The 15,004-nt window shown below is 41.1% G+C and overlaps 1 protein-coding gene across 1 annotated transcript in view; it reads right to left on the bottom strand.

The window, feature by feature from the left end:
- The window catches only part of SPEF2 (sperm flagellar 2), a gene marked incomplete at its 5' end in the record, with an annotated part of 550,273 nt that overhangs the window by 127,653 nt on the left and 407,616 nt on the right, over positions 1 to 15,004 (bottom strand). The window contains one exon of the mRNA XM_030191922.1: positions 13,267 to 13,474. Within this exon, the coding sequence (XP_030047782.1) occupies positions 13,267 to 13,474 (208 nt within the window). The remainder of the gene's footprint in view (positions 1 to 13,266; positions 13,475 to 15,004) is intronic.

Below are 15,004 nucleotides of genomic sequence, written 5' to 3'. Positions count from 1 at the left end.
CCTGGTTTTTCGTCGTTCTTTTGATGTTTCATTTGGGAAAATGGCTGTTTATTTTAGATGTTTTCAGCACAAGGATGTCCTTCTCATGAATTGTCGAACAGACTACTTTGACTGTTACCATCTTGTCGTCTTACCTGTCCGGGATGTCTTACTGCTGGAATACAGTAGAACACTGGAGCTAAGCCTTGCCCCTTGATGGGACTGACATTTCAATGCCAGACAGCTAAGCCCTACAAGAGGGCCAACTATTAGGCATGCCTTCCCACTGAAGGGCCACACCAAAGGGCCCCATGTGTGGACCAAGACAGCTAAGGTGCTATCATACTTTCAATTTTGATTTGGAAGCTGCTTTTAATGTAAGAGCATATTAGTGATGGGTGATTTTAGCATTCTTTGTTGAACCATACTGTCTAAGATGTCCCAGTTATCTCTGGTTAACTTGCGTGTGTATTTCCTATTGTTATCTCTATCTTTAGAAGTTGGAATTCTAAATTATGGATAATGCTGAAATTCACCCCCCTCCTTTTCTTCTTTTAAATAAGCCTCTGCCTAATACAACTACTTGGGGTAACAGGAAAAATCCATATAAGTTCTCTACTCTAGTAGACTGTTTATTAATCATAACATTGACATATTCACTAGCCAGGGCAAATATGATACATCTTTTAAGAAGCATTCTTATAATAGGGTTCATTGTTAAACAAGCATTATGAACCAGCAACTTAAGCAAAGTTGCTGTAATCTGCTTCCAGTGCCAATATGTTACACTAATATAAGATCTGTAGTAAATAAAGAACACTTGATCAGGGAATTTGTTGGAAATAGACACATACGTTTTTTTTATGACTAACTGAAACCTGGTTAAAGGAAACTGATAAAGTCATTGAAAACCTATTGTGCCCTCCTGGATATGCTATTCACCCCTCCACTAGGAAGAACAAAAAAGGAAGTAGAATATCAGTCATGTTGAAATTGTGATGAAAGCAAAGTCAGAAGCTTCATTGCTTAAAGTAAAGGTTTCTCCAAAGGTTTTAGTGATCAGTCTCTTGATGATCTATATCCCACCTGGAAATTGGGGAAACAGTATGGATTATCTGTTTTCTTTATTGATGTCTTCTTATAAATTCCAGTCAATTCTGTTTGCAGGAGACTTTAACTTACATCTAGAAGATTCATATGACGAAAATGTTGCCTCTTTTCCCGAGTTCCTACAGAAATTAAACCTTAGGATTGTTAACACTGGTATCACCCATGAGATGGGACATAAATTGGATGCTATAATGGTTTCATTAGATTTCTCTTCTATTCTCTTTTTTGATAAGTATTTCATTAGATAGGGACCAGAGTTCCATGATAGGCCATTGGTCTTCCTCCAACTATCTTTCGTCTGACCATCATATGCAAGAATTTACATTATATTTGCAGACAGACAAACTTCATTGTAGGGACAAAAAAGTGACCTATACTAGAGGCAAGATTGACCCCTCCCAGCTGTGGTTATGTGTGGAAGATCTGCTGTCTAGTTCAATAGCACCTCTTTCTAAATCTTTATTAGGACAATGGAACTCTTCCTTTCAGATAGCTCTAGATAAGGTAGTTCCTCTTAGATTGCTTCCCCAGCTGAGATCTGTGTATACTACATAAGTACATAAGCATAAGTACATAAGCACTGCCACGCTGGGAAAAGACCAAAGGTCCATCAAGCCCAGCACTCTGTCTCCGACAGCGGCCAATCCAGGCCCCAAGAACCTGGCAAAAACCCAAAATTTAATAACGATCAATGGACTTTTCCTTCAGGAATCTGTCCAGACCCCCTTTAAACTCAGCAAGGCCAGCTGCCGTCACTACCTTCTCCGGCAATGAGTTCCAGAGTCTAACCACACACTGAGTAAAGAAAAACTTTCTCCAATTTGTTTTAAACCTACCACATTTTAATTTCATCTTGTGTCCCCTAGTTCTATTATTGTTAGAAAGCGTAAACAAACGCTTCACATCTGTCCGCTCTACCCCACTCATTATTTTGTAGACCTCTATCATATCACCCCTCAGCCGCCTTTTCTCCAGGCTAGAGAGTCCTAGCCGTCTTAACCTCTCCTCCTAAGGTAGTCGTCCCATCCCTTTTATCATTTTCGTCGCCCTTCTCTGCACCTTCTCCAATTCCTTTATATCTTTTTTGAGATGAGGCGACCAGAACTGAACACAATACTCCAGGTGCAGTCGCACCATGGAGCGATACAACGGCATTATAGCATCCTCATGCTTGTTTTCCATCCCTTTTCTAATAATACTCAACATTCTGTTTGCCTTCTTAGCCGCCGCAGCACATTGAGCGGAAGATTTCAAAGTTCTATCCACGATGACTCCCAGATCCCTTTCTCGGTCCATAACTCCTAAAGCGGAACCTTGCATGACATAGCCGTAATTCGGGTTCCTCCTTCCCACGTGCATCACTTTGCACTTGTCAACGTTGAACTTCATCTGCCATTTGGACGCCCAATCCCCCAGTCTCACGAGGTCCTCTTGTAATCTTTCACACTCCTCCCGCGACGAGACGACCCTGGATAACTTTGTGTCATCTCCGAAATTAATTACCTCACTAGTTACTCCCATCTCAAGGTCATTTATAAATATGTTAAAAAGCAGTGGTCCCAGCACAGACCTCTGAGGGACCCCACTAACTACCCTTCTCCATTGAGAATACTGACCATTCAACCCTACTCTCTGCTTCCTGTCTTTTAACCAGCTCTTAATCCATAATAATACACTGCCTCCGATCCCATGACTCTCCAGTTTCCTTTGGAGTCTTTCATGAGGCACTTTGTCAAGCGCCTTCTGAAAATCTAGATATACAATATCCACCGGCTCCCCTTTGTCCACATGCTTGTTCACCCCCTCGAAAAAATGCAGTAGATTTGTGAGGCAAGACTTCCCTTCACTAAATCCATGCTGACTTTGTCTCAGCAGCCCATGCTTTTGTATGTGCTCCGTAATTTTATTCTTAATAACAGCCTTCACCATTTTTCCCGGCACCGACATCAGACTCACCGGTCTATAATTTCCCGGAGCTCCTCTGGAACCCTTTTTAAAAATCGGCTTTACATTGGCCACCCTCCAATCTTCCGGTACCACACCTGATTTTAGGGATAAATTGCATATTACTAACTAGCTCCACAAGTTCATTTTTCAGCTCTATTAATACTCTGGGATGAATACCATCCGGACCCGGCGATTTACTACTTTTTATTTTGCAGAACTGCCCCATTACATCCTCCAAGTTTACAGAGAAATCATTTAGTCTTTCTGACTCGTCCGCTTCAAATACCTTTTCCGGCACCGGTATCTCTCCCAAATCCTCCTCGGTGAAGACCGAAGCAAAGAATTCATTTAATTTCTCTGCTACAGCTTTGTCTTCCCTGATCGTCCCTTTAACACCACCGTCGTCCAGCGGCCCTACCGATTCTTTAGCCGGCTTTCTGCTTTTAATATACCTAAAAAAAATTTTGCTATGTGTTTTCGCTTCTATCGCTAACTTTTTTTCAAAGTCCTCCTTAGCCCTCCTTTTCTCCTTTTTGCATTTGGCTTGACATTCCTTATGCTTTATCTTATTGTCTTCTGTCGGTTCCCTTCTCCATTTTCTGAAGGATTGTTTTTTGGCTCTAATAGCTTCCTTTACCTTACCGTTTAGCCACGCCGGCTGACGTTTGGTCTTTTCTCCTCTTTTTCTAATACGCGGAATATATTTGTCCTGTACTTCTAGGATGGTGTTTTTGAACAGCATCCACGCCTGATTCAAGTTTTTTACCCTTTCAGCCGCTCCCCTCAGTCTTTTTTTCACCGTTCTCCTCATTTTATCGTAGTCTCCTTTTTTAAAGTTAAACGCTAGTGTATTTGAAGTATACTGAGGAACAAAGGATGAAAAAAAGGAATGTAGGAAACTGGAGAGGATATAGACCCTTTCTCCAACACAGGATTTGAAAATGTTATGGAGATAGCAGATCTATTTATACAAAAAAGCAATCCAAGCTTTAAAAAAAAATCTATTTCTCCACTAAAATATCTTAAAGTAGTAATTCCTCAAAGAATTATTCAAGGTTGTTCATAATTTAACAACTTCACCAAGGCAGGTTATAAAATTGGAGATTACTCATAAAGATTTTGCATCTTATTTCAAGAAAAAAAATCTTCAAAATTCAAAACAAATTTGACTGAATTGCCATCTTTTTTTTTTTTTACCCCTAAAATGACTTCCTTAGTTAATTAACTACTGTCTAAAGGCAATATGCCAACTCAGCAGGGCCATACTTGTTTTTGGAATTTTACATAGCCTGACTTTTATTTGTGAACAACAATTTCACTCTCTTCTGCTGCTAAGTTCTTACATTCATGTCAAGAAATCTGATTGACAATTCCATCTGTTCTTTCATGCCACAAATCTACAAGAAAAAGATCAATTGTAGGTACCAGTCCTGAGTATTGGAACAAATTACCACGTAGTCTACGAGCAATAGATTATTTCACATTTAGGCATCTCCTGAAATCTTGCTTGTTTGATTATTATTTATTGAGAGGTTAAACTTTCTTTATGATTAATATTTTTGCTTAGTTATTGTTTTATGTATTATGGGATTTTAGCCCATCCTTTTACTTGGTTGTAATACGTCTTGAGCTGCAACTGGTTAAACGGAATACAAATGACCATATTAAATTAGATTAGAAATCCCAATGTTTTCCCCAGTTCTAAAATAACTGTGAGATGAACAGGTTTTTTGGGGGGATATTTCATGCTAGATGTTTTTTTTATTTGCACTTAGACAACATTTTTGAAAATGCCCCTCTGTATTACTACGTAATGCACATACATGCATAAGTGGTACTTTTCTGGACATTTAGATGTGCAAGGCACATGTAACTGCTTAGACTCAGTTATAAAGTAGCCTTTATTGGTTGTAACTCTTTCATTCATAAAATCTATAAAGCTGTGAACCAAGAAAAAGAAAAAAGAAAATACAGGGCAGGAGTCTGTCCAATAGGGTGGGCATGTGTATTCCAGGCTGTTCAGCTCTGCTTTAAGGTCTGATCAGAATGGACAAAAGGGAAAGGCAAGCTAGCATTTTAATTGATAGTGAAGGGTAAAGCAAATATGGAATATATAGATAGGTAAGATAGTAAGAAGAGTTAGAAAGAAAGGTGACTAATTTAAAGAAAGTTGCACATGAGATCAGAGAGATGATTAAATATTATCTCAGCTAGGGTAGGAGTGGATAAACAGTGCTACTAGATGTACACAGTGCACCAGCATTGGACTTGATATTGTAACACCCTCAACATATGGTACAGGTGTTGGAGATGCCCAGTATGCCAGAGAGGCTGAGAGGTCCTCAGCATCCTCTAGGATTTCGGTGTTGGAGATGCCCAGTATGCCAGAGAGGCTGAGAGGTCCTCAGCATCTTCTAGGATTTCAGATGCCTCGCTGAGCTCAGAGAACCATATTCTCCTGTCACCTGCAGAAATGTTGTAAAGTTAGGCAGCTTCACACATTATCCCTGGTGCTAGTTCTCTCAGGGTTGCATCAGAAGGAGTTATCTTCGCTGGTTTTGTTGTAATTGAACATTTGACATCATTCTGGGAGATCTCCTCATTGGTGCTGGCCTCCTCTCTTAATGGACGTGGGAACAGTTTTTGCTGGATCATCTGCAATCCTGGGAAGATCAGAACTAACTTGATATAAAAAGTGGAACACTAAAGGAACAGAAGGCACTGTCTGAGGCATCTCATTCTCCTATCCCTGCCACCTTTACCAGTTCCTCCTGCTGGAGTTACTTTGGGCCAAATTTGGTTCTTAATGTTCCATATTGACTGTGTTTTGTGTGAGTTTATGAAGGGGATTGCTATGAAGTTATCTTCATAGGATGTTCTGATTCTGCAGTAGGGCATGCAGTTTTGTGGTTATGAGACTATAGTTGAATTTCTTGTGCCTCTCACTGAAGCATTTGTTAAAGATAATATAGTATTGTGTAATAAGGTAGAGGTTTTGGAGAATTTGGCCAGACAAAGGAATTTGAGATTTACCAATTTTCCTTTCCTAATTCCCCTTATGTTTTGCCTATTATGCTTAAAAATATTAATTTGAAGTACTGCAGTATCTAGCCAAAACATTTCCACATGTCTCCAGCTTCTACAATATTTCTAGGAATAGCAGAACAGTTGCCAGAGGGGGAAGTCAGGATGGTGATCTGACTGTGGACAGTTCAGAGCTGATCACATTATTGGAATCCTCATTAAAAGGTCCTATTCCCATCCATCTACTTAGCACTATCTCTCCTACTGTCATCCCTTCTATCTGTCATATCATCAACCTTTCACTTTCCACTGCAACTGTTCCTGATGCCTTCAAACAGGCTGTAGTTACACCACTCCTCAAAAAATCTTCTTTAGACCCTACCTGTCCATCCAACTATTGTCCCATCTCCTTCCTCCCATTCCTATCCAAGCTACTTGAACAACTGCTGTTGTCTTGGCCTAGTGGTTAGAGTGGTGGACTTTGGTCCTGGGGAACTGGGTTCAATTCCCACTGCAGGCACAGGCAGCTCCTTGTGACTCCGGGCAAGTCACTTAACCCTCCATTGCCCCAGGTACAAATAAGTACCTATATATAATATGTAAGCCGCATTGAACCTGCTATGAGTGGGAAAGTGCGGGGTACAAATGTAAGAAAAAAAAAGTTATTCTTGATCCACTTCAATCTGGCTTTCGCCCTCTTCACTCAACTAAAACAGCTCTTGCTAAGTCTCCAATAACTGGTTCCTGGCAAGATCCAAAGGTCTCTATTTTATCCTCATCCTTGATCTATCTGCTGCTTTTGACACTGTTGATCAACTCCTACTCCTTGATACACTGTCCTCACTTGGATTTCATGTCTCTGTTCTTTCCTGGTTTTCTTCTTATCTCTCCCATCACACTATTAGTGTATACCCTGGTGCATCCTCCTCCACTTCTATCCTACCATCAGTTGGTGTACCTTAGGGCTTTGTCTATGGACCTCTTCTTTTCTCCATCTATACGTCTTCCCCTTGGTGCTCTGATCTCATCCCATGGTTTTCAATATTACCTTTATGCTGATGACTCCCAGATCTACCTCTCCTCAAAATTTCAGCAGGAATGCAAGCTCAAATCTCAGCCTGCCTGTCTGACATTGTTGCCTGGATGTTTCACCGCCATCAGAAACTAAACATGACCAAGACTGAGCTTCTTATCTTTCCTCCTAAACCCACCTCTCCTCTTCCCCCATTTTCTATCTCTGTGGATAACACTCTCATCCTCCTTGTCTCATCAGCTCGTAACCTTGGGGTCATCTTTGACTCCTCTCTCTCTTTCTCTGCATATATCCAACAGACTGCTAAAACCTGTCATTTCTTTCTCTATAATATCACCAAAATTCATACCTTTCTTTCTGAGAACACTACCAAAACCCCTGTCCACACTCTTGCTTAGACTACTGCAACTTACTTCTCACAAGTCTCTCACTAAGCCACCTCTCTCCCCTTCAATATGTTCAAAATTCTGCTGCACAGCATATTAGCTCTCTCATCAAGTCACTTCATTGGCTCCCTATCCATTTCCACATACAGTTCAAACTCCTCTTATTGATTTACAAGTGCATTCACTCTGTAGCTCCTCAGTACCTCTCCACTCTTATCTCTCCCTACCCTCCTCCCGGGAACTCCTTTCATTGGATAAATCTCTATTATCTGTACCCTTCTCCACTGCCAACTCCGGACTCAATTCCTTTTATCTTGCTGCACCATACATCTTGAATAGACTTCCTGAGTCAGTACGTGAAGCTCTATATCTAGTCGCCTACAAATCTAGGCTAAAAGCCCACCTTTTTGAGGCTGCTTTTAACTCCTAACTCCTATTCTCTTGTTCAGTACCCATGTCCGTATTATCATTCCCACCTTAAGTATTTCCCTTATTTGTCCTGTTTGTCTGTCCTGATTAGAGATTGTAAGCCCTGTCGAGCAGGGACTGTCTCTTCATGTTCAAGTGTGCAGCGCTGCATATGTCTAGTAGCACTATAGAAACGACAAATAGTAGTAGTAGTATAACATGCTATAATTATGGTATCATTTACATTGGAGCCTGATAGAAAAAAAAGTATTTACAGCCCAATCCTTATTATAAGGATTCCCTATTTTATAATGATAAGTTAAAGAGTTTATGAATTTTTCCAGAGCCACCCACCTGAAGACTAAGTTTATGTCAACGTGCTTGACTGGAGTGGACTTTCTATGCTATATTCATAATTAAATGCATTAACCATTTAGATCAAAATACCTTTGCCTGGGAACTACCATCTGACTGGCATCTGAGTACCTGCTGTTCAGCAATCAGGCAGGTACCGCTGCGAATTCTCCACTGGTGACATTACCTGGGGCTTGTGGCCGAATAAGAGCTGGGACTTTCAGCGGCACATCAGAACTACTATCTGACTGGCATCTGAGTAACTGCTGTTCAGCAATCGGGCAGGCACTGCTGTGGACTCCCAGTTGGTGACATCATTTAGGGGCTTGCTGCCAAATAAGAGCTGGGCCCATCCGCTGCATGCCAGAGTTACCATCTGATCAGCATCTGAGTACCTGCTGTTCAGCGATTGGGCAGGCACTGCTGTGGACTCCCCATTGGTGACATCATCTGGGGCTTGAGGCCAAATAAGAGCTAGGCCTTTCTGTGGAATGTAACCTGTAGACGCGTGCCTGAAGGGGCATGACCAAAGGGGCATACCACCCCCATCTGGAGCCCAGAGGAGGAGGGTTGGAAACTATCTTCAGCATTAGGGGAAGAAGAGAAATAAACAGAGTATGAGTGCAAGTAAAACTGGAGTGTCATCTGTGCTTGGTGCTATGGACCAACATTTAAGAGTAGTTTCTGCACCGGGTCAGGGGAATTGTGAGTATTCTCTCTCCCCTACAGCTGCCTCTCTTTCTTCTCCAGATTGTACTTCGCCTCCTCAGCCTGCTATAACTTTGCTATCAGGAACTAGCACACCTGTAGAAGATAATGCTAGTATCCTTAATTCAGTTGCTAGGGGCAGAGTTTCTGGTCCTTCAGGGATAATGGGGGACCTTGACAAAGCCCCAATTCCAGCAGCTGTCCAGATTTCCTCTGATTTTGGTCAGGAAGAAACATTTGATCAAAATAGACCTGTTTCTTTTACATTTTTTTGTCTTTTCAGTATCCTGTGACAAATAATAATACTGGAATGTTAACCTAATAGTAGTATTATTTGTATGCTATTCCTGAGAATACTCAGCTTATCTTAGTGTGAATCGCCTTGAGCTTGTTTGGTAATGGCAGGTTATAAATTCAACGTGTAAAAAGTAGTTTCAAGGATAAAACATTCCCATTTAGGAAATGATTTCTTCATTATGCAAGAGGGGTCAGTTATATTTGTTGAACAGGACAAGAAACTGATAGTTATTGAGACCCATCTGCACAAAATTGATTCCTCTTTTGCTACTTTGCAATCCTCTGCAGTTTCAACAGTGAAAGATAGCTCCTTAATATGTTCTCAGCTGGAATTGATGAAGAACCTTTATCAGATTAAGAATCTTAGAATTTTGAACTTTCTAGTGTCTCATTACCTGGCTCCTTTAGAGCTTCTGAAAATGTATCGTAAAAATATATTACAATATCCTCGGGCTGACACTTTGACAGTCGAGAATATATTTTATGTTCTAAGAAGCTCTAAGCAGACTAAGGGCCCTGATTACTAAGCTGTGCTGTAGGCGCGCTAGCATTTTTAGTGCGTGCTAAAATTAGCGCTTACTAACACTACAGACATCCATATATTCCTATGGGTGTCTCTAGCATTAGCATGTGCTAAATTTTAGCGTGTGCTGAAAATGCTAGCGCACCTTAGTAAACAGGGTCCTAAGGATGAAGGACAATTAGGTCAGATTGTTTCAGTTGATAGTCTGGATGTCTCTCGCTTTTTGGAGTCATCTCAAGACATCCTGTTTTCCCAAGAACTCTGTTTTCTGTATGTTTCACTGTATATTTTCTTGTGCTACTAGTAAAAAAGGCCCGTTTCTGACACAAATGAAACGGGCGCTAGCAAGGTATTCCTCGGAGTGTGTATGTTTGAGAGAGTGTATGTGAGAGTGACTGTGTGTGAGAGAGAGAGTGAATGTGCGAGTGTGTGTGTGTGTGTGAGAGAGAGAGAGTGAGTCTGGGTGCGAGTGTGTGTGTGAGAATGAGAGTGTGCAAGTGTGTATGTGAGACACAGTGTGAGAGAGAGAGTGTGTGTGTTTCACACAGATACAGTGTTTGTGAGAGAGAGAGAGTGTGTGTGAGACACAGACTCTCTGTGAGATTGAGTGTATGAGACCAAGAGAGTGTGAGTGACTATGTGACACATAGAGAGTGAATGTGATACAGTGTGAGACATAGAGTGTGTGAGAGACAGTGTGTGAGAGTGAGAGAAAGACATTGACTGTGAGAGAGAGTGTGTGAGAAAGAGCATGTGTGTGTGACAGAGATACCTCCCCCCCCTCTGGTGTCAGGCCCCCCTCTCTCTCTCTCTGGTGTCTGAGCGTTACTGTGCAGGACGCTGAGCTCTGGCTGTGCTTCAAGGAACTGACCAATCCTATTTAATAGAATGCACCTCCAACATTCTGAAGCCGAGAAACTTCGTGTGGTTGGTCACTTTTGCTTGTGACGAACCCGGAAGTACGTGATGTCAATTCAGGAGATGGATACAGAGAGCAGGAATGCCTCAGCCATGCAGTCAGCTTCAGAATGTTGGAGGTGCGTTTTATTATATAGGATGACTCTGTATTTTGTTTCTGACTCTTTTCTAGTGTTGCACACTTTGTGAAATTTGTTAAAAAGAAAATTTAAAAATATTTTAAAACAATGTTATATTTTAAAAAGATATCAGGGGAAACATTTCATTTTTATTATTTATTTATTTGTTACATTTGTATCCCACATTTTCCCACCTCTTTGCAGGCTCAATGTGGCTTACATCGTACCGTAAAGGCAATCGTCAAGTCCAGTACAGAACAGATACAATTAGATGTTAGGATAGAATAGGGTAGATAAGATTCAGGCAATGTAGGGGGGTTGAGGATAAAAGGGGTAAGATAATCTCCAATACGATCTTTGGTGTTGATATGTTGCACGGTTGAGGCAATTACAGTCACATGCTTAAAATAATAGGGCCAGTACAGAGGTCAGCATTTTTTTAAAACACCATCTGCCACAGGTTGAAAAAAGAAACACTGGATATTTAGCGCTGTTATCTGAAGAGTGGCTAGTGCTGAAAATCTAGGAATCAGCATTGACCAGCAGTGCTATCTGGTTACAGACAATCGGAAAAAGTTAGGACAGCCTTTTTTGCCAAGCTCCACCCATGGGCCACCCTGGCACTGTATGAATAGTGCTAAGGCAGTCAGAGGGAATGTTCTCCACCACTGTCTGGTTAATGCTGCTGAATATTTTGCTGGTCAGCACCTATCTGGTTAGAAGCATTTATTAAACGGATAAGGGGGAAGTTATTAATGTGGGTTACTATTAAGATGGGTTATATTAAAATAAGTCATGTTATTTTAGAACAGAGTTCCATTTTTTGCAATGAGATCCTGTGCTAAAATAGCATGACTTGTGGTAAAATAAGTCCCAAACGAACAAAAACAACAGAGACAAGGAACAACAGGATACTTCAATGGGGCCAATATTCAGACTGCAGGAGGTAGCCCGGCTGCCTCCTGTGCTCGGCGCTGAGCCCAAATATTCAATGCTGGGACGTTTCCGGTGACTAGCATTGAATATCCGGTTGTTTTTTGGCCAATTTAAGTTTAACCGGCCAAGCCAACATTCAGTGCTGGCCAGTTAAGTTTACACCGGCCAAAGATATTCCAGCTATTTGGTGGCCTAATTTAGCTACCAAATTTAGCTGGTGATGCGCTGAATATCAGTGGATAGCCAGTTATATTGAGTGATATAACCGGTTATCCAATAAGCACTAACTGGCAATATTCAGGGGAGATAACCAGCTGTCTTCCACTGAATATTGCCAGATAGCTGGTTAAGTGCCATTTAACCGGTTAGGAGCCATTCCTGGCTGGTTAAATGGTTTTAAATATCGTGTGAAACGTCTTTAATCATCAATTTCTATTGAGTCAACATGGGTCATGTTTCAACTGCAGGGCCTGCATCGGGAGTCTGATAAATAACTTGTATATTCAGTAATTCTATGGGGCATTAATATGTTTCACCGGCAAACAAACATAACTTTGCACTGCTTTTTCAATCTTCCCAGAAAAGGGGCAATCTGAAGTTGTTGGCGGGATAGCGCTTCGGAGATGAGGGAGATTGAAAACGCGGTGCAAAGTTCTGTTTGTCTGCTAGTGAAGCATATTAATATCCCAAAGATTATTCAATATGCAAGTACATAAGTATTGCCATACTGGGACAGACCAAAGATCCATCAAGCCCAGCATCCTGTTTCCAACAGTGGCCAATCCAGGTCACAAATACCTGGCAAGATCCCAAAAAAGGTACAAAACATTTTATACTGCTTATCCCAGAAATCGTGGATTTTCCCCAATTTAATAATGGTCTATGGACTTTTCCTTTAGGAAGCCGTCCAAACATTTTTAAAACTCTGCTAAGCTAACCGCCTTTACCACATTATTTATCAGAATCCTGATGCAGGCCATATAGCCGAAACAAGGCCCGTGTCGACTCAATTGATGTTTGATGATTAAAGACATTGAAGAATTCTGTTGGCCCTTGTCATCTCCACTGTTTTTGTTCATTTGTGGTAAAATAACACGGATTAACGGTAACCCAGGTTGATAATTTATACCCTAAGTGCCTTTGAATATCAGAATATATATAAATATCCAAACCAACCCATTGAAACCTATATGTGGGGCAAAAAAACCCAAAACCCTTTTAAAATGTCATATGAAAAAGTTGATGTCTAAAGAATCACAAATCTGATAAAATCTAAATTCAAATACACAAAAAACTGGCATTTATCATGCTTTAACAGCAGTGCAAGACTAAAGAAGCTCTGTCACTAACCCACAATAAATGTCCGTTTCTTAAATGTGTATTTGAATTTGACATAATTATAAAATCCTCATAAATAAATGTGGAAGGATTTGGACAGAGGAGAAACTTGAGTGGTGAAGGTCTGGGACATTCAAATAATACCAAACAATTGTTGTAAATATTATATTGTATAAAATGCCTTACCAAATTAGATACAGCTATCACTGCTGTTTGCCAGATATCAGCAATTAGCTTTTCATCAGTTTCATAGGTCACTACTGGGCTTAAAGAGGAGTTTTCTTCTTTGCCTTTTCCAATGCCTTCATCCTTACTTTTTCCTGGAGTACCTTTACCTTTTGGTTTGACTACAGGTAGTTCAACAGACTGTGGTCTTCGAGATATCAGAGGAATTCTTAAATAAACAAAAAAGCATTATTGTTAGTATGAAGGATCAGCTTACATAGAATGTCAAGATCGGAACTAAGACATATTCAACATTGGCAGTATTGTAAAAAGGTGCCACTGAATGTGAAGTGTTTTGTAAAATACACACACACACACATATTTGCCTGTATGTGCAGCAAGAGCAACTATTTCACAAATATATATACATGTTGAAAAACTGAATGGCATGAATCCAGAGTTTCCACAGGGAAAGCGAAGATACTTACCTGTAGCAGGTATTCTCCGAGGACAACAGGCTGATTGTTCTCACGTGTGGGTCGACGTCCGCGTTGGCCTAGGAATTGGCATTTTGCAAGCAAAATATAAACAAAGTTTTGCCAGAGTCTTCTGGCGCACGTGCAGCGTGCACCGCGCATGCGCGGACTGATTTCCCACCCATCACCTGAGCACGTCTCGTCAGTTAAATCAAAAGGCATATAAAGAAATAAATAACAACTCCAAAGGGGAGGTGGGCGGGTTTGTGAGAACAATCAGCCTGCTGTCCTCGGAGAATACCTGCTACAGGTAAGTATCTTCGTTTTCTCCAAGGACAAGCAGGTTGCTTGTTCTCACATGTGGGGTATCCCTAGCAACCAGGCTCACGCAAAACAATGAACATTGGTCAATTTGGCCTTGCAATGGCGAGGACATTACATAGATTGACCTGAAATCATAAACAACTAACTGAGAGTGCAGCCTGGAACAGAACAAAAATGGATCTAGAGGGGTGGAGTTGGATTCTAAACCCCGAACAGATTCTGCAGCACTGACTGCCTAAACCGACTGTCGCGTCGGGTATCCTGCTGAAGGCAGTAGTGAGATGTGAATGTGTGGACTGATGACCACTGACGCAGCCACGGCTCTAACATTTTGAGTCGTGACATGGCCCTCAAGAGTCAGCCCAGCTTGGGTGGTGTCTGACTTTCAAGATAAGGTGCTCCGTAAGAGTGAAGAGTTCACGGAGCACCTTATCTTGAAAGTTGGACACCACGGACCCTGATGAAGGATTCGAAACTTAGGCCAAAGTCGGGCCGTGGAAGGTGTCTAAAAGACTGTTAAGCAAAAAAGATAAGTGCATATGATCTGTTGATTAAATATAGATGGCTCACTTGTTGAACATTTTGAGCAGTAGCCACATCTTTAGAATAAAGAAAAGAGGTTTTTGCCCATGATGATTTAAGGGACCTCCCTAATATTGGTTTACCAATGACGGAGTGCTGCCTTATAATGTGAGGCTTTTTCTCCTCCTTTTAATAAATTATTTTGCTACATCAGAAGTATTTAAGGATATTCCATAGAGCTATATGCATTAACTGTTAACAGGATGCCTTAGCAGTCAGCTTGTTACTACTACTACTTATCATTTCTATAGTGCTACTAGATGTATGCAGCGCTGTACACTGGACGGTGCTGGCTATGATCTCTGGAGTAAGTACCCAGACCAGGATTCACAAAATACACAAGTCAGGTTGGAATAGGGCAAGGATTGGGCCAGGTT

The sequence above is a fragment of the Microcaecilia unicolor genome, chromosome 2, assembly GCF_901765095.1.
Source record: "Microcaecilia unicolor chromosome 2, aMicUni1.1, whole genome shotgun sequence".
In the NCBI taxonomy this organism is placed as follows: Eukaryota; Metazoa; Chordata; class Amphibia; order Gymnophiona; family Siphonopidae; genus Microcaecilia; species Microcaecilia unicolor.
Note: the sequence above shows the minus strand (reverse complement) of the source record. Positions and strands in the feature narration are given on the sequence as shown.